At 40.0% G+C, this 21,653-nt stretch overlaps 2 protein-coding genes across 9 annotated transcripts in view; one reads left to right on the top strand and one right to left on the bottom strand.

The window, feature by feature from the left end:
* Nucleotides 1–838: 838 nt before the first annotated feature.
* Nucleotides 839–3,203, bottom strand: LOC139420705 (coagulation factor XIII A chain-like). 4 transcript variants are annotated; one of them, XM_071170929.1, is made up of 4 exons: nucleotides 3,108–3,192; nucleotides 2,896–2,951; nucleotides 2,552–2,723; nucleotides 1,393–2,049 (listed from the first exon to the last, which is right to left on the bottom strand). In XM_071170929.1, the coding sequence occupies exons 3-4, from the start codon at nucleotides 2,645–2,647 to the stop codon at nucleotides 1,744–1,746; spliced, it is 402 nt and encodes a 133-aa protein (XP_071027030.1). In that variant the 5' UTR covers nucleotides 2,648–2,723; nucleotides 2,896–2,951; nucleotides 3,108–3,192; the 3' UTR covers nucleotides 1,393–1,743. The 4 variants fall into 4 exon arrangements, with proteins under 4 accessions (XP_071027033.1, XP_071027029.1, XP_071027034.1 ...); XM_071170928.1 differs by having other exon boundaries at nucleotides 840–2,049; nucleotides 2,896–3,201; XM_071170933.1 differs by lacking the exon at nucleotides 2,552–2,723 and having other exon boundaries at nucleotides 840–2,049.
* Nucleotides 3,204–3,415: 212 nt separating this feature from the next.
* LOC139420436 (repressor of RNA polymerase III transcription MAF1 homolog) overlaps nucleotides 3,416–21,653 on the top strand; it is a 39,887-nt gene continuing 21,649 nt past the window's right edge. The window contains exon 1 of one of the 5 annotated variants that reach the window (XM_071170570.1): nucleotides 3,416–3,513. In XM_071170570.1, coding sequence (XP_071026671.1) covers nucleotides 3,481–3,513 — 33 coding nt within the window. In that variant the 5' untranslated portion in view covers nucleotides 3,416–3,480. Of the gene's footprint in view, nucleotides 3,514–20,219; nucleotides 20,357–20,477; nucleotides 20,570–20,889; nucleotides 21,483–21,653 lie in introns of those variants that run through there. The other 4 variants (XM_071170572.1, XM_071170574.1, XM_071170571.1 and 1 more) reach the window with 4 other exon arrangements.

The raw sequence follows: 21,653 nt of genomic DNA on the forward strand, positions 1-21,653 counted from the left end.
TGCTTTACTGGTGATACTGTCTGTGATTTATTTAGAATTTAAGGCACACTCGACCAGCATGGCTACCACAGCATTCTGCAGTGATACACCATCCCATCTGGTTTGCGCTTAGTGAGGAGAGTGATGGTGTTGCATCAGATGACCTGGCCTCCACAATCACCCGCCCTCAACCCAATTGAGATGGCTTGGGATGAGTTGGACTGCAGAGTGAAGGAAAAGCAGCCAACAAGTGCTCAGCATATGTGGGAACTCTTCAAGACTGTTGGAAAAGCATTCCTCATGAAGCTGGTTGAGAGAATGCCAAATGTGTGCAAAGCTGTCATCAAGGCAAAGGGTGGCTATTTGAATAATTTCAAATAAAAAATATATGTTGATATGTTTAACACTTTTTCGGTTACTACATGATTCCATATGTGTTATTTCATAGATTAGATGTCTTCACTATTATTCTACAATGTAGAAAATAGTAAAAATATGTCCAAACAACCCAGGGGAGTGAGACTAATGTAAGTGTGAACATCATCATGATGTGAGGACTTGGAGTTGTAAATTTACGTCCCTGTACAACTTTTCCCGGCATGACAAGAAATTAGGCCCTTGCATGGCCATCCTCATGTCATGCAGCCTGAATGAGAACGGGTTGGTGAACTCCACCTTGACAAATACCTCCTGGTTCACCTTCGCTGGTCCACTCATCTGTTCAAATAGAGATGGTCCATTCACAACAATCTATAGTGATATAATAAATGATCATCTAGGGATTATCAACTCCCCTGCGTTGGCTGCGTAGATGTTTTTTGGAATGGCTGATTGATCGAAGGAGAGGAGAGATGCAGCACTTTAGCAGCACAAATAAGGCTTTAATTGGGTACACTACTACGTACATTAGCTCTTGGCACCAAAACAATATATTTCAGAACACTTTTAGTGAACACTTGAAGGGATAGTTGACACAAATCACAAAATGACATATTGTTTTCCTTACCATGTCAGCAGAATATGAACAACGTAAAAGAACAATCCATGCTTTGGTTTTGTTTACATGGCCACTGTCACCAAATTACTGCTGACAGGCTAAGGAAACGTTTGGGTGAACTATCCCTTTAAGGGAATAAAGAAATACATCCTAATAAAGAGGACTAGTGGAACTTCCAGACCCACCGAAAAGGCCAGCTCGGGGCCTCCCAGGTTCACTATCTGCATGGCCGCCATGCCCTGGTTGTTGTCCATGCTCTTGGCCGTCACCACGAAGCTCAGATTGGACTCGCAACCCAGCTGGGGCATGTAATTCTGGGCAGGCACACCCACCTGTACTCTCGACACTTTTGGACACAGGCAGACAGAGTTCTGACAACGAAACACGAACCAGACAAATTCAATCAACAATAGGAGTGCATGTTTGGCAGCACTGAACTTTTATAATCATTCACTTTCAATTGATATTTTGATTATTTGCGATTCACCGTTGCTTACCATTTAAAGTCTTTTGAAGTGCGTACTAGAGAGCATCCCATCGTTACCTCACAACAATACAATACACACACTGTACCTGCTGAAACAGGACAGTACTGTAAAGCTGTAAAATAACTAAAGTAAAGCATTTTCTATAAGCTGTTGAGTATTTTATTTCAGAGTGGTCTGAAAGCTTAGCAGGACTATCGTACAAAGTTGTGATACATGGAGACATTCTCAAGCCTACAAAGACATACAGTATGTATGTTAAGGGTCACCCCGGGTTTCCACTCACTCTCCATGGGGTTTCATTGTGACATCAAAGATGTCCTGCATGAACTGAGCCCTTTGGATGTTGGTGTAGTAGATTGTGGAGCCGACCAGGAAGCCATGGATGGTGCGTGTGTCTTCACTCAGGTTCCTGAAGACCACAGCCATCTGGAAGTTCTTGCCACGCTTCACCGGCTCCTGCGGGATCTCCAGCGTCATCTCCACGTTGGGATCTCTCCTCTGGGATCTCCTGCTGGTCGTCGTATCGCATATGCATCTTCTAGGTTCTCTCGGCTTTCTTAATGGTCTCTTCATCTTTACTGCTCCCTGTGCGTGTGTGGGGAGAGAGGAATAGAGTTAACATGGGACTGGTGGCCTAGGCTGGTCTAGTGATCTAAACCGCTCTCTTCGGAATACATATATCGCTGCAGCAAGGGTTAGAATCCGGCCCACTGCTATTTTAGCAACTCTCTACTATATTTTCTCTCTCTCAATCAAATAGAATAGACAGACAAATATAAGAGGAGTGGGACTGCCACACTCCTTAAAAGAACAACCATGGGACTGATATGAAACTCATTGGCTATTTAATTTCACCTATAGGAAAAAAATAGATACAGTATGTTACTGTATCGATACAGCAGTAATTGAAAAGTCATTTAAAAAACTGTAATAGGGAAGTCATTTCTATACTTCATTGTTGTTGCATTAGTTTCATTAGAAAATGTTGAAACTGCCAATAACAAACAAATATTTATGAAAATGTAACTTTAAACGTGCAGTTAGTTGCACCCTTGCCAGTCTCCTCCATTGTCCAGGTGCCACACACCTTCTGCGTATTTGTAATCTGTGTAATGTCCATTGGCTCATCCATTGGCTCATAATAGTTTCCACCAACGGACTTCGTCACTACTTTCTTGCACATAGATTGTGTCCACGCTTAGTAACTCGGTTCTCCCAGTTCGTGTATCTAGCTTGTGGTTGCAAACATTGCTATTCACCTGAGGTAAAATAAAATCAAAAATATTGTGAATATTATGATTGATTCTAAATAAATAAAACGTACTGCGAGTGTGCATCATATCAATTTATAAAGCGTAAGTATGCATAGACGATGAAGGCATTACGGTGTAACAGTGTTACTGGTCAATCTCAAAGAAAATATTGTTTTACCTTAGCAAACACAAACGGGGCATCAAATTGATAGCCAAGCATTCCTTCCTTGATGGCTTTGGCAGAGCAAGGTGGCAGAGCAATAGTGAGTAGGAGAGATGTCGTCAGGGAAAATTGCTTTTATTCACTCGATCTGTCCAATTTATCACATTATCGCCTCTAAAATTTCAATAAAACACTATAAAGAGTTTATATAATGTGTCATTACATACCTATTTGAAAGTTTGTGTCGAATTTGAATCGGATTTTTGGGGCGGTGCTAAAGTGATCTTAGAAGTAAACAGCGGCTTTGAGAATGATGATCGCATGCAATGATGACGCAAAAAACGACTAGATACCCCCCCCTTACCCCTGTCACTGTCCATTTCTTGTTTTAACGGATGATAGAAGTGCTACACCTGGCGGAGAGAGATTGTAAGACAGAAATAGTTGCTTTATGCGTGCTGTACGTTACAACTTTTCTCCAATACTATAGGGCTATTACCATGTCGATCAACGCTTGAATAGAACCCTAGTTCACACCCCCGATTTTGAAGTCAACACAGTCGCTACAGTCCCATTAGTTTTCTTTGTAGCCTCGTTTGAATGTTGCGGTTGCGCACATTTGTACGGAATGGGGTGAGTTTTTATTATTTTCATCATTGTGTCAAGAGATATAGTACTAAAACACTTGAGTGTCTCTCTTGATCCTAGGTCATGGCAGAGTTGTGCAGACTCAGGACAACTGAGTTTTGGAGGAATACGCAGATTTAAAGAGGAGTCCGTAATTTGCTTTCTAATGATCATGTCCTTTTCCTCAAAGAAGTTCATGAATTTATTACTGCTGAAGTGAAAGCCATCCTCACTTGGGGAATGCTGCTATTTAGTTAACAGTATGAAAAATACATTTTGGATTGTTCTTATTTTCCTCAATTAAGTTGGAAAAATAGGATGATCGAGCAGCAGTGAGGGCTCTTCGATACTGCACAGTACTTACTGTTTTTCCAAACTAGTCGGAAGACTTCCAGTTTGGTGTGGTGTCATTTCCGTTCCAATTTTCTGGAAGCTTGCTTCAGAGCTCGGGTATTTTCTGTATACCAGGGAGCTAGTTTCTTATGACAAATGTTTTTAGTTTTTAGGGGTGCAACTGCATCTAGGGTATTGCGCAAGGTTAAATTGAGTTCATCAGTTAGGTGGTTAACTGATTTTTGTCCTCTGACGTTCTTGAGTAGGCAGAGGGAGTCTGGAAGGGCATCAAGGAATCTTTGTGTTGTCTGAGAATTTATAGCACAAATTTTGATGCTCCTTGGTTGGGGTCTGAGCAGATTATTTGTTGCGATTGCAAACGTAATAAAATGGTGGTCCGATAGTCCAGGATTATGAGGAAAAACATTAAGATTTCAAGGTTTTACTGCTAACCTACAAAGCATTGCATGGGCTTCCTCCTACCTATCTTTCCGATTTAATACCCTACGGTCACAAGACGCAGGCCTCATAATTGTCCCTAGAATTTCTAAGCAAACAGCTGGAGGCAGGGCTTTCTCCTACAGAGCTCCATTGTTATGGAATGGTCTGCCTACCCATGTGAGAGACGCAGACTCGGTCTCAACCTTTAAGTCTTTACTGAAGACTCATCTCTTCAGTGGGTCATATGATTGAGTGTACTCTGGCCCAGGAGTGTGAAGGTGAACGGAAAGGCTCTGGAGCAACGAACCGCCCTTGCTGTTTCTGCCTGGCTGGTTCCCCTCTCTCCACTGGGATCCTCTGCCTCTAACCCTATTACAGGGGCTGAGTCACTGGCTTACTGGTGCTCTTTCATGCCATCCCTAGGAGGGGTGCGTCACTTGAGTGGGTTGAGTCACTGACGTGATCTTCCTGTCTGGGTTGGTGCCCATCCTTGGGTTGTGCCGTGGCGGAGATCTTTGTGGGCTATACTCGGCCTTGTCTCAGGATGGTAAGTTGGTGGTTGAAGATATCCCTCTAAATTAAATCAAAATAAAATAAAATCAAATTCATTTATATAGCCCTTCGTACATCAGCTGATATCTCAAAGTGCTGTACAGAAACCCAGCCTAAAACCCCAAACAGCAAGCAATGCAGGTGTAGAAGCACGGTGGCTAGGAAAAACTCCCTAGAAAGGCCAAAACCTAGGAAGAAACCTAGAGAGGAACCAGGCTATGTGGGGTGGCCAGTCCTCTTCTGGCTGTGCCGGGTGGAGATTATAACAGAACATGGCCAAGATATTCAAATGTTCATAAATGACCAGCATGGTCCAATAATAATAAGGCAGAACAGTTGAAACTGGAGCAGCAGCACGGCCAGGTGGACTGGGGACAGCAAGGAGTCATCATGTCAGGTAGTCCTGAGGCATGGTCCTAGGGCTCAGGTCCTCCGAGAGAGAGAAAGAAAGAGAGAAAGAGAGAATTAGAGAGAGCACACTTAAATTCACACAGGACACCGAATAGGACAGGAGAAGTACTCCAGATATAACAAACTGACCCTAGCCCCCCGACACATAAACTACTGCAGCATAAATACTGGAGGCTGAGACAGGAGGGGTTGCAATTGTATTTGTAACTGTTTTTACAGTACGTACAGTGAAAGATATACTGTAAATATAGAAGATCTAGAAACCTACATTCTGGGATTTAATTTTCATTCAATGCGAATGAATAAGCAGAAATATAACTACCAGATAGAGTCCCTGGTAAGGTGCTCGTTCAGTTCAAGTCGATTTCCCACAGAGTTAAAGACGAGATCCGTGATTATGTTCCCTGTGTTGTCATGGGCGGATTTGAAGTTGATCACCCTGTCAGGGATGCCCAGACACCGCAGAACTGGAGTAGGGGAGGGGACACTGTTAAAGCGGCTAGGCAACACTTCAAAATAAGCATATATTAATTAACATGCAGTCGTTAACATTAATACATCTGTAACTAAACTGCTACCAAGTCCAAGGGAAATGGGCGTTGGGGTTTGTTCACCTTAGTTACAAATCTTCCACATCTTATGCATACCTAGAAAGTGGCCTATGGGCAGTGGTGGAAAAAGTACTGAATTGTTATACTCAAGTAAACGTAAAGATACCTTAATAGAAAATGACTCAAGTAAAAGTCACCCAGTAAAATACTACTTGAGTAAAAGTCTAAGTGTTTGGTTTTAAATATACTTAAGTATCAAAAGTAATTGGAATTGCTCAAATATACTTAAGTATCAAAAGTAAAAGTATAAACCATTTAAAAATTCCTTATATTAAGCAAACAAGACTAAATCAATTTATAACATTTTTTACATGCGTTTTTCTGGATTTTTTTGTTGTTACTCTGTCTCTCACTGTTTAAATAAACCTACCATTAAAATTATAGACTGATCATTTCTTTGTCAGTGGGCAAACGTACAAAATCAGCAGGGGATCAAATACTTTTTTCCCTCACTGTATAGACAACTGGAGACCCATTAGCCTGTTGAATAATGATGGGAAATTATTTTCCCTTGTATTTGCTAACAGGTTGAAACAAGGCTTGCATCATATAATTGATGACGAACAATCTGGTGTTATGCATGGTCGACACATTAGTAATAACTTCAGGTTGATCTTAGATATGATTGACTATAATGACCTCATCCTTGATAATGTTTGTTGATTTTTATAAAGCTTTTGACAACTGTAGATCATGAGTTTATGTTCACTTTATGTTCACTTTATATAGTGGTTGTACTAGCTCACGGGACATCCCAAAGATTTGATATTGGCCGTGGCATTAGGCAGGGCTGCCCAATTAGTACATTTTTATTTTTATTAGTTACTCAAATTATGGATCTTCATATCAAGAAAGGGAATTTTCAAGGTGTTTCAGCACTTGCAAGGAATTTAAACTATGTCAACTGGCTGATGATACCACCATATTTTTAAGAGACAGGAATGAGGTTTCTAAAGCAGTTTCCTTTATTGAAAACTATTCCTTAGTTTCGTGTTTGAAAATTAATATCAATAAGTCAGTCTTATTTCCATTCAAGTATTGTGTTTTACAGGAAGTATATGGTATCCCAATTAAATATGAGGTTACTTATCTTGGAATTGTTAGATGCAAGGTTGAAAAACAAAGGAGTGAATTGAACTTTAACCCCATTATTGAGAAAACAAAGAAGAAATTGAACCTCTGGTTGATGAAAGATACAGTGGGGCAAAAAAGTATTTAGTCAGCCACCAATTGTGCAAGTTCTCCCACTTAAAAAGATGAGAGGCCTGTAATTTTCATCATAGGTACACTTCAACTATGACAGACAAAAGTAGAAAAAAAATCCAGAAAATCACATTGTACTATTTTTTATGAATTTATGGTGGAAAATAAGTATTTGGTCAATAACAAAAGTTTATCTCGTGCTATATGGTAGACCAATCAATCTCTCGGGATGTCTAGCCCACTCATTATCTCAGCCAATCATGGCTAGCGGGAAGGTTGCTCACTTTTTCTGTGGGTAAACCAACTAAGCTTGTAATTTAACAATTTTATTATCATTTACAGATGGCATACAAGAAGCCATTTCTGCCAAAAAGCGCATTTTGATAGAAAAAAACGTTGTTTACGTTCAAACAGCTCTCCTGTTTTGAGTCACATATACTCTCTACCTATCTCCCAACACATTCCTGGTCTCCTAGCCACCAACATCTCCAATGACCTTCTGAATTCTACTACAGTATACCTGTGGATACCTGTGGATAATACTCTCTCTTGTGCTCAGGTTAGATCGGTCCCAATCTTCTGGGAGATATGTCAAGTGTTTGCTGGCTGTTAGCAATGGGGAAGAGATGAATGACGTTGGAAGAGTATCCAACCTAACAAAAAGGTTTCTTGAAAATTGACAATAATTTCTGAAATGCCAACACTATCTCTGCTACTCTCACCATGATCTGGGTATGTGTAACGTTCAATTTAACATCCTAATAGTCTCTATATTGTGCAGTTAGCTGTCCTCCCTCTCCTACGAGCTATCTCCTGTAACAATATACATAGTGGTATAATCCCCAGAAACTATCACCCCAACCTTAATTTATGAGCCCCTACAGATCTCCCACAGTCACATTGCCTTCTGCTTACACCCTTATGTAAACATACTGTCTCAAACACAGGTCTCTTATGTACCTCGCCTCCTGTTCCAAATACAATGCACATAACTCATTCTCATCTAAACCATAACACATGATCCACTACTATAGTTGTAACCATACTAAAACATTTTCAAATCAATTAGTCCATTTCCACCAATCCCTCATCTGGAACAACGATCACTCTTATTGTCCACGACACCTAAAAACATATTGACTTGAACAGGGAATGAGAAAGAATACATGTTTAATAATTTCACACCACCCTTGATGCGACTAAGACTGGGGAAAGAACCGTCCATCTGTTCCATTCTATGCTCATGGGATGCTAGTCTCAATTCCCGTCTCCTTCATTTTCATCCTTGGGTGTTAACGCAGCAAGACACAGACTATGAGTGTTATATGCAATTGATTGTACTGTATCATCCAACAATCCATATGTATTGATGTACTTTAACATTAGGATTATGATGACATTGTAAAACAAAAAACCCTTTCCTGGTTGACTCAAGCTATCATCCAGTGAGTTCTCTAATAACCTTCTGGGGAGAAAAACCCTCCTTAGACCCCAAAAATTTGAGCAGTGTACCCACCCCTCACAGTTTGATAAATGATCTTTTGATAATTTATTCAAACCAAATTTAGAATGCCAGTCCTTAGTGCTTTACTTTGAGTCTATCACTTGAATTCAACCCCCTCAAGCTGCCTGGCACATATCATCACGGTTAGAATGTACATTGATAAACGGGACCAGATATTACCGGAAATAACTCCTCTCATTACAACTCCCGTTTGTTCCTGTTTTATGTTGTGAGTGGCATGGTAATGACAGATCGGTATCTCAATGCATTCTTATTCTAAATTACTATACATTTCGCAGTATGCAGACCTACACAATCAAACAGACCCCCCCCCCCCCCCCACCCTTCTCCCGGCACTCATCCTTCTAGCGTGTCTTCATAGTTTCTTCTTCAGATAGCGTTACAGTTAATTTCCCAACGGCACATATGTAACTTATGCCTGTCACAGTTGATGGCCCTCAATAGTGTGCCGATTTCAATATCCAAAAATACTAATCAGGTTTTCCCACTTATACGAGTCTCTCACCTGAGCCGCCACCACCATTCTGTCTGGTCTATTTTCCCACCAGTACGCCAGCAGCATGAGAGAAGATTAAACATGATCTCTCTCCATGCTCACTCCACATGCACAGTCTCAGGATTCATGGCACACTCCTGCCGCCCGTACCCAGGTTGATGGCTCGTACACAGGTCACAGATAGGAGTGTTACAAGACACGGTCGTATTGAACGCCTTGGTCGCACTTTCTTCAGCCGGTTATGGATGGTTTTGAGCTTCACACACTGTTTGTGGTCAAATGATCCCTTCCATGCATTAAAACATCATCCGATGTCACATTTGCCATAACTTGAGAAAGAACAGAGCAAAACAACAGTTTAAGACACTTCGGAATCTGACAATTCAGACCATCCATTTGCCCTATGATAAATTATTACAATCTCAATTTTCGTAATACCAGTTACTTTAATGGCAACTTCTCCGAATAGTTACCAGATCAGGAAGTTAGAACTGTAACCCATCGGGAGGAATCTCAAAAATTCAGCAGACCCAATCTCGTGAAATTTGTATCGAAACAAAAACAAAAATGAAATCAGCAATACACATATCACAATCCATTTAGAGTAACTGTGAACCCTTATTAACATATATTTTCCCTTCTATATGCAGACTGAACAAAATAAATGTGTGTATTTACCAAAGGGTCAGGGAACTGGTCATTTCCCCTTTGAACACATGATTTACATCGTGATTCAAAAACAAACAACAACACTGCATGCTAAATAGAAATTCTAATAACCAATCAATTCAGAATTACAACTCTTGATAACTCCATAAGGAAATAATGGTATTCTATAAGGTAATGGTAAAATAGACTAGAGACTGGTGTCTCTCATTCATATTATAATTAAATCCCACCTGTCATTTGTACCGAGGTTGATCAGGCCTCACCAGAAATTCAGGACACAGGTAATTCAATACCATTAAGTATTTCCTTTCCCTTTTCTTTCCCTGTCCTTCAGAAACCATTTTAAAACATTTCAAACATTTCCATCATTCTGCATACCCAATTTAAAACCAAATTGAAAAGACCCCTCACAATAAATCCCACGGTATTAACATCACTAAACCATATTCATAACCGTACATCAAAAACACACACATGATTAGGCCTTACTTATCTGCGAGCCCCTTTTACAGACTAATCCGGATACTTTTATACTTATAAAACTGCTATCACTTACTGAATATCACTAACTGCTCTCCCTAAGACCACAGTCTCGGGAAACATTCCAAAGAGAGATAATGAAACTTCCTCCTCTCCTGGAAAAGAAAGTGTACATTTCGTTAGCATTCACTATGCTACATCTTAATCAGCAATCCAAAAGTGTTAATCATAAACCAAACATGATAATGGTAAATCCACTGTCCTCACTCCAATTATAAAACGTTTGTTTTAATCCAACCCATCGTTTATGTATCCTTTATTTAGCACGTACTACCCTTAGACACGGCAACCTTTATCTCGCAAACCGAGTCTAACGATTCACTGGTCTCTTTTTCCCATGATTCTCTATAACCATCACACCACAATGCCCTTCATGTTCATGAACAAAAACAATTAAAAGTTCACTTTAGGTTTGGTAACCCCAATGCTAATTCCTCCATGATCCATCCTCCCTTTCCTCCATTCTGCAAATCTATTTCATAACAAGATGACATAAAATGTCTCACGAGATTTAAAACCCCCCAAGGTTCTCTGAGTTTGCAAGAAGTATTTGGCCAGATAATGTTAATTTGTTACCTCTTTAGAATCCATTCCCCTGGCATTTCGCATAGATTCTTCAACCCAAAACACATTTTCCTTGGCAAATTTAGCCAATTTCTCATCATAAGGAATCTGTGATATTTGATCCCTGGCATCTATAAAAAAAATTAAAAAAGGTTGTGTAAGACGTGGTCTCCAATGTCTCCCTTCACATAAAAACAGTAATCTCTATGAACCACTAATGATCTAACCGAGGCTATACACTGCTATGTACCATTTTCCTGTCCCGCTTCTTTCAAGAGAATTTGTTGCTGCTCTTTTGAAAAAGATGCAAACACTTGCATGGCAGCATTTCCTCCGAATGCAGCAGGCTCCATTCCCACCTTACACTCCCTTTTCCAATGACCATCAGCCCCACACCTAAAACAGGACTGTTGATTTTCCCTTTCCTCCCTGTTTCCTTGTCTTACTTGGGCCATTGAAATCACTGTTAGTGACATTCACTGTGGCTGCATTAACCACCCGTACAGCTGCGGAATGAATGGAATTAGCTTCTACTCTCAACGCTGCTTGTACTATTTCATCGCAGTGAGAATGCTGGTCCACTACCTCCCCCCATCAAAGCCGAGGTACAAATTCTATCAATGTTCTCACGTACCCAGTCTTTCCGCAGCTGAGTACGTCTTCTAATTCCGGGTTTATCGGTGTTTAGATTTCCTCACTCCCGGCTCTAATATACGCCTTTTATTAACTATTTTCCAAGGTAGCGATACCCACTTCCCCGGAGAATAGTTATGGTATTTGTGCCTATTAATTGGTCACTGCACTTAATACCTTGTATTAGAACCAATACTATATATTACTGGAGAATACAGGTGACCTAATGTCTTATTCCAGTGTTACACCTCAAATATCAGTGTTGTTGATAAACTCACATTACCGAAATTATTTACACTTGTCTTCCTATTTCAACATAATTTGGCACAGTTCCCTGTCCCGACAGGGCATGAACCAACCTCTCTCCGTATTGCTACTGCTAATACACACAAATCAAACAGCGTTCATTTTGTTATTGCTTTCCATTTAACCATGAATGTGGCTTTCTTTCAGAATTTATAGGCAACCATCTATCACTATCCACATACACATACTGCCTCACTGCCACTACAGCTGGGACTTTTGTCCCTCTTACAGATCTCGCAGGGGAATACCTTGACTAGGGACCTATCCTATACGGAACATACCATACACTGTAATGTCACTCATGTATCTCGCAGAGGAAAACCTCCACTTGGGACCTATCCTTAATGGAACCTACACTACACCTTATATTTATATGGATCTTACAGAGGGAAAACCTCCACTCGGGACGTATCCTTAAAGGAACCAACCCTACACCGTCATGACACCCATGGATCTCGCAGAGGATCACCCCTACTCGGGACCTATCCCTATGTAACCTACCCTACATAATTTATTTTCCTGGAACTCGCAGAGGTACCCCCCACCCCCCTTATTCGGGAGGTATCCTTATGGAACCTACCCTACACCATATATTTACGACCGGTCGATACACAATGGGCCTACTGAATAAACTCTGGCTTTCTAGGTCCATATACTACTTTTGTTCAGCCTACGATTCTCATATCCCCAAGTTGTCAAAATGAGTGGAAACAGGTGTAGGAACTGTGCCTACCTTGTTTGTTGCCAGCTCTTGCTCCACTGATCTGGACTCTCTGGTTTGACTATAAATCGTGGTGAACCCTGCTCGCAGCGCCAACTGTTAGGTTCTAAATATCATAGTAAGAAATTGACGGACACTATAAAAGCTGCAACCAAGTTTAATCACCCAAAGGATTGAACAGCTAAACAGACAAATATATATTTCCACCAGTGGTAGCATATATACCCCAATTTGGGTGGAGTCTCCTCCTTCTCTCTTAACATTACATCTGTATTACTAGGCAGGAAGTTAAGTGATACAGGCCACAAACTGTTCCTTCTCCCTTAAGGTGACCTGACCTCAACCTCCTTCCTCACTAATCCACATCTCTCCATCTTTATAAGTGTCTGCCAACATGTGATTATCTTTCCTTCACTCAGTACATTCCAAGCTTAATTGCATCCACCATATACATTCCTCCTACAGATAACCATTAACATCTGGTGTAGACCCTAGAGACTTATGGCACCTCTCATATCTCTAGTATAATTGATGATTACCAATATCTAAAGTTTAGACATACGAACCCATCAAACTCAACTGGTTTTGGCATGAAGCAGCTCACAGAAGATTAACATCGGTAGCCGGTAGGGTAGGAAAGACATTTCAACTTATGATATTTACTAGTAAATGCTAACTAAGGCGACAATGGATGTGCAAACCAGGTATTGAAAAAGTTTAGTCCGACGTGTTGGTTAGTAGGCTATTTGTTATCATGCACTGTTTGCATCAGGGGCTTATAAAGGGATGGGCCTGGGTGGACAGAGGCTCAGTCAAAAATATGAAATTCCCAAGACGGACACTAAGGTATTGTTGGCAGAATAGAATAGATGGATGCAGTTCAATGCATGATTCATGTAATACACCAATACATTTCTTGGTAGTCCAAAAAATATTGCTATCAGGTTGTAAATCACAGCTGGCCTGGTACATTGTTGGCTGCCTCCATTTGGGATGCACTGTTTCAGTTTCAAAGACTCAATATTCTGGACAAAAACAGACAAATATAACTAAGGCTGGGAATGTCAATACAATCAAACTAGCAAGGGCAATGAGCACAAGTCAGTCATAACGTAGCTAATAGGCTAGTGTATCTATTTATGTAGAAAGCTAAAAACACATACCCTAACATTAGCTAGACATCTAGCTAGTTAGCTACTAGGAGGATGTCATAACATGCCATTGGAGGAGTCGGTGAGTGACTGACTTTTTCCCCTCATGTAGTTTTTTGGTGGCTATATACAGGTGATGAAGATGTCATTTGGTTAACTAGCAAGAACGTTAATAACTGTTATCCAGTTTGCATATCTCTTACATTCACAAATTCACTCTGGCTATCTAAGACTCTAGCTATCTACTCCAATTTCAGAGTACTCTCGTCTGAGTGTGCCAGAGCGCAGAACAACTGATGAATTTAGGAATGTGCAACACCCAATGAATATGACCGGCAAGAGTAAACATAGGCAAAAAAGTAATAGTTAGTCAAGAACACTCTAGAACAAATGTGAACAGCCTAACCCGCTCTGCTACGGCAAGTAAAATGGTCAGAGTGAAGTGTTCTCTCATTTGTGTCTGGAAGTAGCTAGCTAGCAAGCTAGCCAACTTTAGCCAGTTAGCTTGGGTGCTTGGTTGGGACAAACATGCAAGCAGCAGAAGGAATACGAGACTACAATTTCCCATCTTTATCAGTGCAATTTTTACAGCCAACTAGCTAAGAAAGTTTGAGAGGGTTTATCTAATGTTCATTTGTTTGATTTGAGATCATCTTGCTCTGGCTAGCATTAGTTGTTGATCTTGTTGTTGAGGTGCATAATTGGGGGAGAGAGAGCCTTCCTTTTCATGGTTGTTTGATCAATAGGAATGTAAAGTTCCCAAATATAAGAGTACATATTTGCAGAAATCCATTCAGGTGTATTTTGTGGCTTTTGCGAATGCCTTCTAATAATCTAAAGTCGCGCTGTTGCAACTGCCTGTAAACACACAGTCCAGATCAAAGTGAATGATAACAGGCACGTGTGGCCTACTGTATCTCTGATTGGCTATGGCGCACCGGTCTGTGTAGACTCCGGTCCTGGACAAGACAGATGTTTTTATTCAGTTTTATTTACTGCAGTGTCTATTAATTGTCCAAACGCACAGCCTCTTTCCCTTTCTATATTGCTATAGAATTTTCACAAATGCCTTAGTATAAATAATTCCGAAACATTCTATGAATTTTGAAAACGTGAAAATGTTTTAAAAGTGTTATTTTTCCTGGGGTTGTATATTAACAGATTTGAATAAGATTATGTTGCTAAAATGCTGTCAGTTCCACTTTAACTACGTTTCACAAACGTCAGTTTCAAAGAGATGGCTAACAACAGAAAGCGTGCTGCAATAAGAAACACACTTCCACTCACCAGATAATGATCATTTTAAACTTATTTTTGTAAGTTATTCTTGAAAAGGGATAAGCTAGCAAACTTACAACAACATCCTCTTTGATAACACCTGCTGCAGCCGCTGCAAACTAGCCGACAACAAAAGCTAGCTAGCTAGGCCGTGGGAACACTACTGCTAGCTATTGCGCAGTGACCTGTTGGCCTTCAAGTTTTTCTAGAAATGGTCCCAGCCTTAAAGTCAAAACGTGATTGGTTGATTCTACTGTCACTCCAGAATGTTGCCCTAATACAGTTGAATGGCAGATGCCTTTATCTACTGTAGCTACTGATGGCCTAACCAATGGCTGACTTAACTAGTTAGATTTATCTTCCCTGAGACCAACAGAGAAAAATTGGATTGATTGGATCTTTTTTTCCTCCTCAGTGTTAAACCTTTCCAACACAAAACTGAATAGACTAAATAAGAACATAATTGAAAATAATAATATAATTGTATTATTATAATAATGATTTTATAAATCCTTTGCCCTTCTCTGAAGGTGTAGAATGTCCATTGTTCGTTCTCCACTATGTTTGGGTTAGTAATAATTTGTATAGTGGCTCTATTTCCCTCAGCGTGCATTTTTTCACTATTCTGAATGTCTAAAAAAATGCACATGTTGTTCTGAAATATGAACACAGAAATACTGGACATTTTAAACTCTTATTATGGTGATTTGACAAAATTGAATTTGACTTGCATTTTTCTGGTCTCGGCCTTGACTCTCGGACCCCTTGTCCCCCTCCCGGTCTCGGTCTTGAATCGGTCTCGCCCGCCTCTAGTCTTGGATCGGACTCGATTGGCTCTGGTCTTGGTCTTGAATCGGTCTCGGTTTAGGTGGTCTAGAACACAACACTGAATTCCCAGCAGCGTGCATGCCTTTTTTAGATAACTGAAGGAGGCACACACATTCTCTTCAGGAAATGTACCTTTTCTAGTTTAGTTATATTTATCATACTTTAGAAGTGTTTACTTTGCAGGTTGACTAGCATATTTTGAGTTGCAATGTCCCATACATCGAATGCCCAAATCACCTTGAAGTTCTGTATCTACAAAACAAGTTTTGCTGCCACGTAATCCAAAAGGAAAGCTACAGCTAATGTTTGTTACCAAAATTACTGTTTGCGATTCACAAATTATCCCTTTGTTCCACATGATTCAATTCACCTATTACAATGGCGATGTAAATTGTTCATTTAGTTTAAAGAATCTATTGATATGAATCAAATACATTTTTGAATTAAAACAAAATTGAAATGTGAAGCAGGCCATCTGTTAAAAAGTAAATAAACTTTGTATGGACTTTATTGTCCATGAGATTATGGGTAATTGGTTATTTGATTCAAAAGACGTAGTCGAAAAATGGAAAACAGCTAGATTTTCGTTTTTGGTTTCTGCATTAGAAAAACGAAAATTGGAAGTCGACTTGTTTTCTCATTTATTGTGTCAAAATTGGATATGGAATAACAGAAAAGAAGAATCACTGATCAACAAATAGTATTCCCTGCCAAATAACAGGCTTTTTTAAAATTAAGATTTGAAGCAATATGCCTCCCCTGGCTTACGCGATCCCCCTACCAAACACACACGCAAAACCAGACTGTAGCGTAGAGTAGGCCAGAAGGCTAAATTACAAAACCTCTATCAAATAAAAAAATGGCGAGGCCGCAAAAGTACTTCTGTGAAAGGGTGTTTATTTACATAGTGATTCTGGGGGGGAAAACAATACTGCCACAAAAAAGTATACATTATGAGATAGCTAAAAACAATGCTGCCCCATCAACAGCTCAATCAAAATAATCCCCCTTTGAACTGAAAGAGAGGCTCCTTTGTAGGGGAAGCCCCTCTCATCAGAACATACCAAACACTTTAATTAATTAAGCAAATACCAACATCCAAGCCTACATTTTCACTCAGCTAAACATATCATGAATTAGATACATTGCACCTTTGCAATCCATTTATAATGATACAATATAACACATTTACAAAATCCCATCACTACTGACATGGTGTCTTCCAATACGCCCATTCCCATATAAAAGAGCCATTCAAGACAGGCACTACAAAGCCAGCCCGATTGCTGTAGCTCTGGTCCTTATCCCAGCATACCCGGAAGCTACAGAGACGGAGAAAGAGGAGCAGAAACATACAAACACTGCATTCATCCATAATATTGATAAGTACAATAAACATTGCTTAAATTAAACATGAACTCTTGTTTGTATATTCTTTATACCATAACAAACTGTCACTGACGGGAGGAAATAATAAAGTGTGTTAATTACAGTACACTACCGGTCGAAAGAACACCCACTCTATCAAGGGTTTTTCTTTATTTTTACAAGTTCTCTACATTGTAGAATAATAGTGAAAACATCAAAACTTTGAAATAACACATATGGAATCATGTTGTAACCATAAATGTGTTAAATCAAAATAGATTTTATATTTCAGATTCTTCAAATAGCTACCCTTTGCCTTGATGACAGCTTTGTACACTCTTGGCATTCTCTCAACCAGCATCACCTGGAATGCTTTTCCAACAGTCTTGAAGGAGTTCCCACATAAGATGAGCACTTGTTGGCTGCTCTTCCTTCACACTGTGGTCCGACTCATCCAAAGCCATTTAAATTTGGTTGAGGTTGGGGATTGGTGGAGGCCAGGTCATCTGATGCAGCATTCCATCACTCTCCGTCTTGGTAAAATAGCCCTTACACAGCCTGGAGACGTGTTGGGTCGTTATCCTTGAAAAACAATTGACAGTCCCACCTAGCGCAAACCAAATGGGATGGTGTATCGCTGCAGAATGCTGTGGTAGCCATGCTGGTTAAGTGTGCCTTGAATCCAAACAATTCACAGACAGTGTCACCAGCAAAGCACCCCCACACCATGACACCTCCTACTCCATGCTTCACAGTGGGAAATGCACATGCAGATATCTTCCGTTCACCCACACTGCGTCTAACAAAGACACGACGGTTGGAAACCACAAAATTTCTAAATTGGACTCTCGACCAAAGGACAAATTTCCACCGGTCTAATGTCCATTGCTCATGTTTCTTTGCCCAAGCAAGACTCTTCTACTTATTGGTGTCCTTTAGTAATGGTTTCTTTGCAGCAATTCGACCATGAAGGCCTGATTCACACAGTCTCCTCAGGAACAGTTGATGTTGAGATGTCTGTTACTTGAACTCTGTGAACCATTTATTTGGGCTTCAATTTCTGTGCCTGGTAACTCTAATGAACTTATCCTCTGCAGCAGAGGTAACTCTGGGTCTTTATTTTCTGTGGCAGTCCTCATGAGAGCCAGTTTCATCATAGCACTTGATGGTTTTTGCGACTGTACTTGAAGAAACCTTCAACATTCTTCAAATGTTCCGTATTGACTGACCTTCATGTCTTAAAGTAATGATGGACTGTCGCTTCTCTGCTTATTTGAGCTGTTCTTGTCATAATACTTTTACAAAATAGGGCTATCTACTGTATAACCCCCATACCTTGTCACAACAGAACTGATTGGCTCAAATGCATTAAGGAAATAATTCCACAAATTCACTTTTAAGAAGGGACACCTGTTAAAACTTCTTGGGCGCACCGATCTCTTTAGCGGGATCCTTTTCGTCAACATCCGCTAAATTGCAGAGCGCCAAATTCAAATTAAATTACAAAAAATATTTAATTTTCATGAAATCACAAATGCAATATAGCAAAACACAGCTTAGCTTGTTGTTAATCCACCTGGCGTGTCAGATTTAAAAAAGCTTTACAGCAAAAGCTATCCAAGCGTTTATGTTAGGACATCTCTCTCAGCAGACAAAACATTACAAACAGCTAGCAGCAAAGTAGATTGGTCACAAAAGTAAGAAAAGCAATAAAATGAATCGCTTACCTTTGATGATCTTCGGATGTTTGCACTCACGACACTCCCAGTTACACAATAAATGTTCCTTTTGTTCCATAAAGATTATTTTTATATCCAAAATACCTCCATTTGGTTGGCGCGTTTTGTTCAGAAATCCACAGGCTCGAGCGGTCAGAACGGGGCAGACGAAAATTCCAAATAGTATCCGTAAAGTTCGTAGAAACATGTGAAACGTTTTTTTTTTTATAATCAATCCTCAGGTTGTTTTGACAATAAATAATCAATAATATTTCAACCGGACGGTAGCTTTTTCAATAGGAGAGAGAGAGAAAATGTCTGCTCCAAGCTGTTGCGCATGTAAAACTCTGCTGGCACCCAGCCATCCACTGACGCGATGTGATCGTACTCGCTCATTTTTCAGAATAAAAGCCTGAAACTATGTTTCTGAAACTATTTCTAAAGACTTCACACCATGTGGAAACCATAGAGAAATGAATCTGGTTGATACCCCTTTGGATATTTCAAACTTTTTTAACAAATCAAAAACTGAAAAATTGGGCGTGCAAAATTATTCAGCCCCTTTACTTTCATTGCAGCAAACTCTCTCCAGAAGTTCAGTGAGGATCTCTGAATGATCCAATGTTGACCTAAATGACTAATGATGATAAATACAATCCACCTGTGTGTAATCAAGTCTCCGTATAAATGCAAGTCTCCGTATAAATGCACCTGCACTGTGATAGTCTCAGAGGTCCGTTAGCTCAATTTCGAGTCTCATAGCAAAGGGTCTGATTACTTATGTAAATCAGATATCTGTTTTTTTATTTTTAATACATTTGCAAACATTTCAAAAAAATCTGTTTTCGATTTGTCACAGTATGTAGATTGATGAGGAATATTTTAGAATAAGGCTGTAATGTAACAAAATGTGGAAAAATGGAAGGATGGGGAAGGAGATGAAGGTCTCAAGCATTCTATCCAGATGTCCCTCAAAACAGGCCTGCAGGTGCCATCAACCAAGATAGATGGTCAAGAAGGAGAGAGAGAGCGAGAGAGCACAAGATCAATAATCACTGTTGAGCGTTCAATTTAAAATAGTGTCAAACTGTTCTAGAGTCATATTGTTTCAGCACAGTAGGGTACAGCAGGGTACCCTTGTAGGAGCCAGTAGTGCAGGACCTTGAGAGCATCACGTCCACTGTATAGGGCTGAGTGACTGAACTATGTGAAAGGTCCTATGTGAGTGTGAGATAGCGAGGAATCAGAGTAAGTAGACAATGGACCTGATCGGACAGCTCAGAGCCTTTGCTCTTTTCTGTCCATAAGAAACAATTGGATTGATGGAAGAGGCAGGGCAGGCCTGAAGCAAGGAAGGAGGGTGTGGTCAGCAAGACATCCCCCCCAGGCTGAATGCCCTAAGGTTTTTATCAGAACGGTCATAGATTAGTTTCACCTTTTTGCTTTTCCCGACATGGAATCAGTAATCAATTAACATCTTTTATTTACTGTATTGGCTGATGTAAGTACACACATCAGCACTGACTAGCTTAATTTGATATTGTTGCATGTGTAACAATTGCTAAGTTAGCTATTCAAAGTGCCAGATGGGTAGAAGTGCCACATAGTAACTGCAGTTCATTATTACTCAGTCAATAAGCACCATCAGTCAGCCAGAAAGTCTAGCTAAGTTAGCGACTAAAAGTAATGGAGAATTCTCACCTTTCTTCAGCAGGTAACTCTGTCCGGGCATTCATCTTGTAGCATGTTGAGGGACTAACTTACTTACACTAGCTAGTATGACTATAGCAAGTATGACTATAGCCAGTAGCCAGGTAGGGCTAGCTCGTCAGACTGCTAGCTAGTCAGTACTAGCCAGCTAGTGCATGCCAACTTTGTTCAGTTGTTGTTGAGTTTGTTCTATTGGCACGAAATTAAAAATGGAATAAAATGTGTTATTTGTTTTCTGTAATTCCATGTCCCGTTTTTTACACAATAAATGAGAAACAAGTCGATTTTGGATTTTCAAATTCAGAAACCAAAAACGAAAATGAGTCAATATTTTCTGTCGTCTTCTGAAATAAATAACTAATGAACGTACGATAGACGGACCGGGTCGAATACAGTGGATTTATTCGGTTTTCATCGTCACTGTTGTTTTGCTTTCAAGTAATCGGTCTGGCTAACTGCACATAGCACAGGGACATTACGAAATAGACAGAAGTGCAAAGTCGGTTAGAAAAGGCGACTTGATCGGACAGAAACCGTACTAACGTTAGCTAGCTAATCTCTGTCAAATTAAATTGGTCAAAAGGGATGCCGCTGAAATCCAAATCAGACGGATATTTGGATTTAATGTCGTCTCATTTAATCGGAAGAAGCAGTTTTCCGATAAAAGGTTGTACGATAAATCAATTTCGAACGAGTGTATTTTTAAATTGCTGAATTTGAGGAACTAAACGTTAGTAGGTAACCTTAGTCTGACGAATTGAAATCACTGACCGAAAGTGCTACGCTAACATACTAGCTAATTTGCCTGGGCAGACAACAACAGATCTGTTTTGCATTATTGCCAAATAAACATTGCGAGTGAAATTGGTGAAGACGTTTCAGTTCCACAAAGAGTGCTGACATTATCTTTGACTTTGGTAAGAAGGATTGTGTACATTAGCTACCTAGATAGTAGCAGAGGTTTTTTTAGTGGGGGAGGGGTTTAACGTTATCTAGTAAGAAAGAAAGGGGTTGCTCGTTTTGAGACTTTACTTTTTGTTTACCTTCTATATGTTTGCCCATACCGGGGTGTCTCCAATGATGTGTTA

This window comes from Oncorhynchus clarkii, chromosome 11 (assembly GCF_045791955.1).
Source record: "Oncorhynchus clarkii lewisi isolate Uvic-CL-2024 chromosome 11, UVic_Ocla_1.0, whole genome shotgun sequence".
NCBI lineage: Eukaryota > Metazoa > Chordata > Actinopteri > Salmoniformes > Salmonidae > Oncorhynchus > Oncorhynchus clarkii.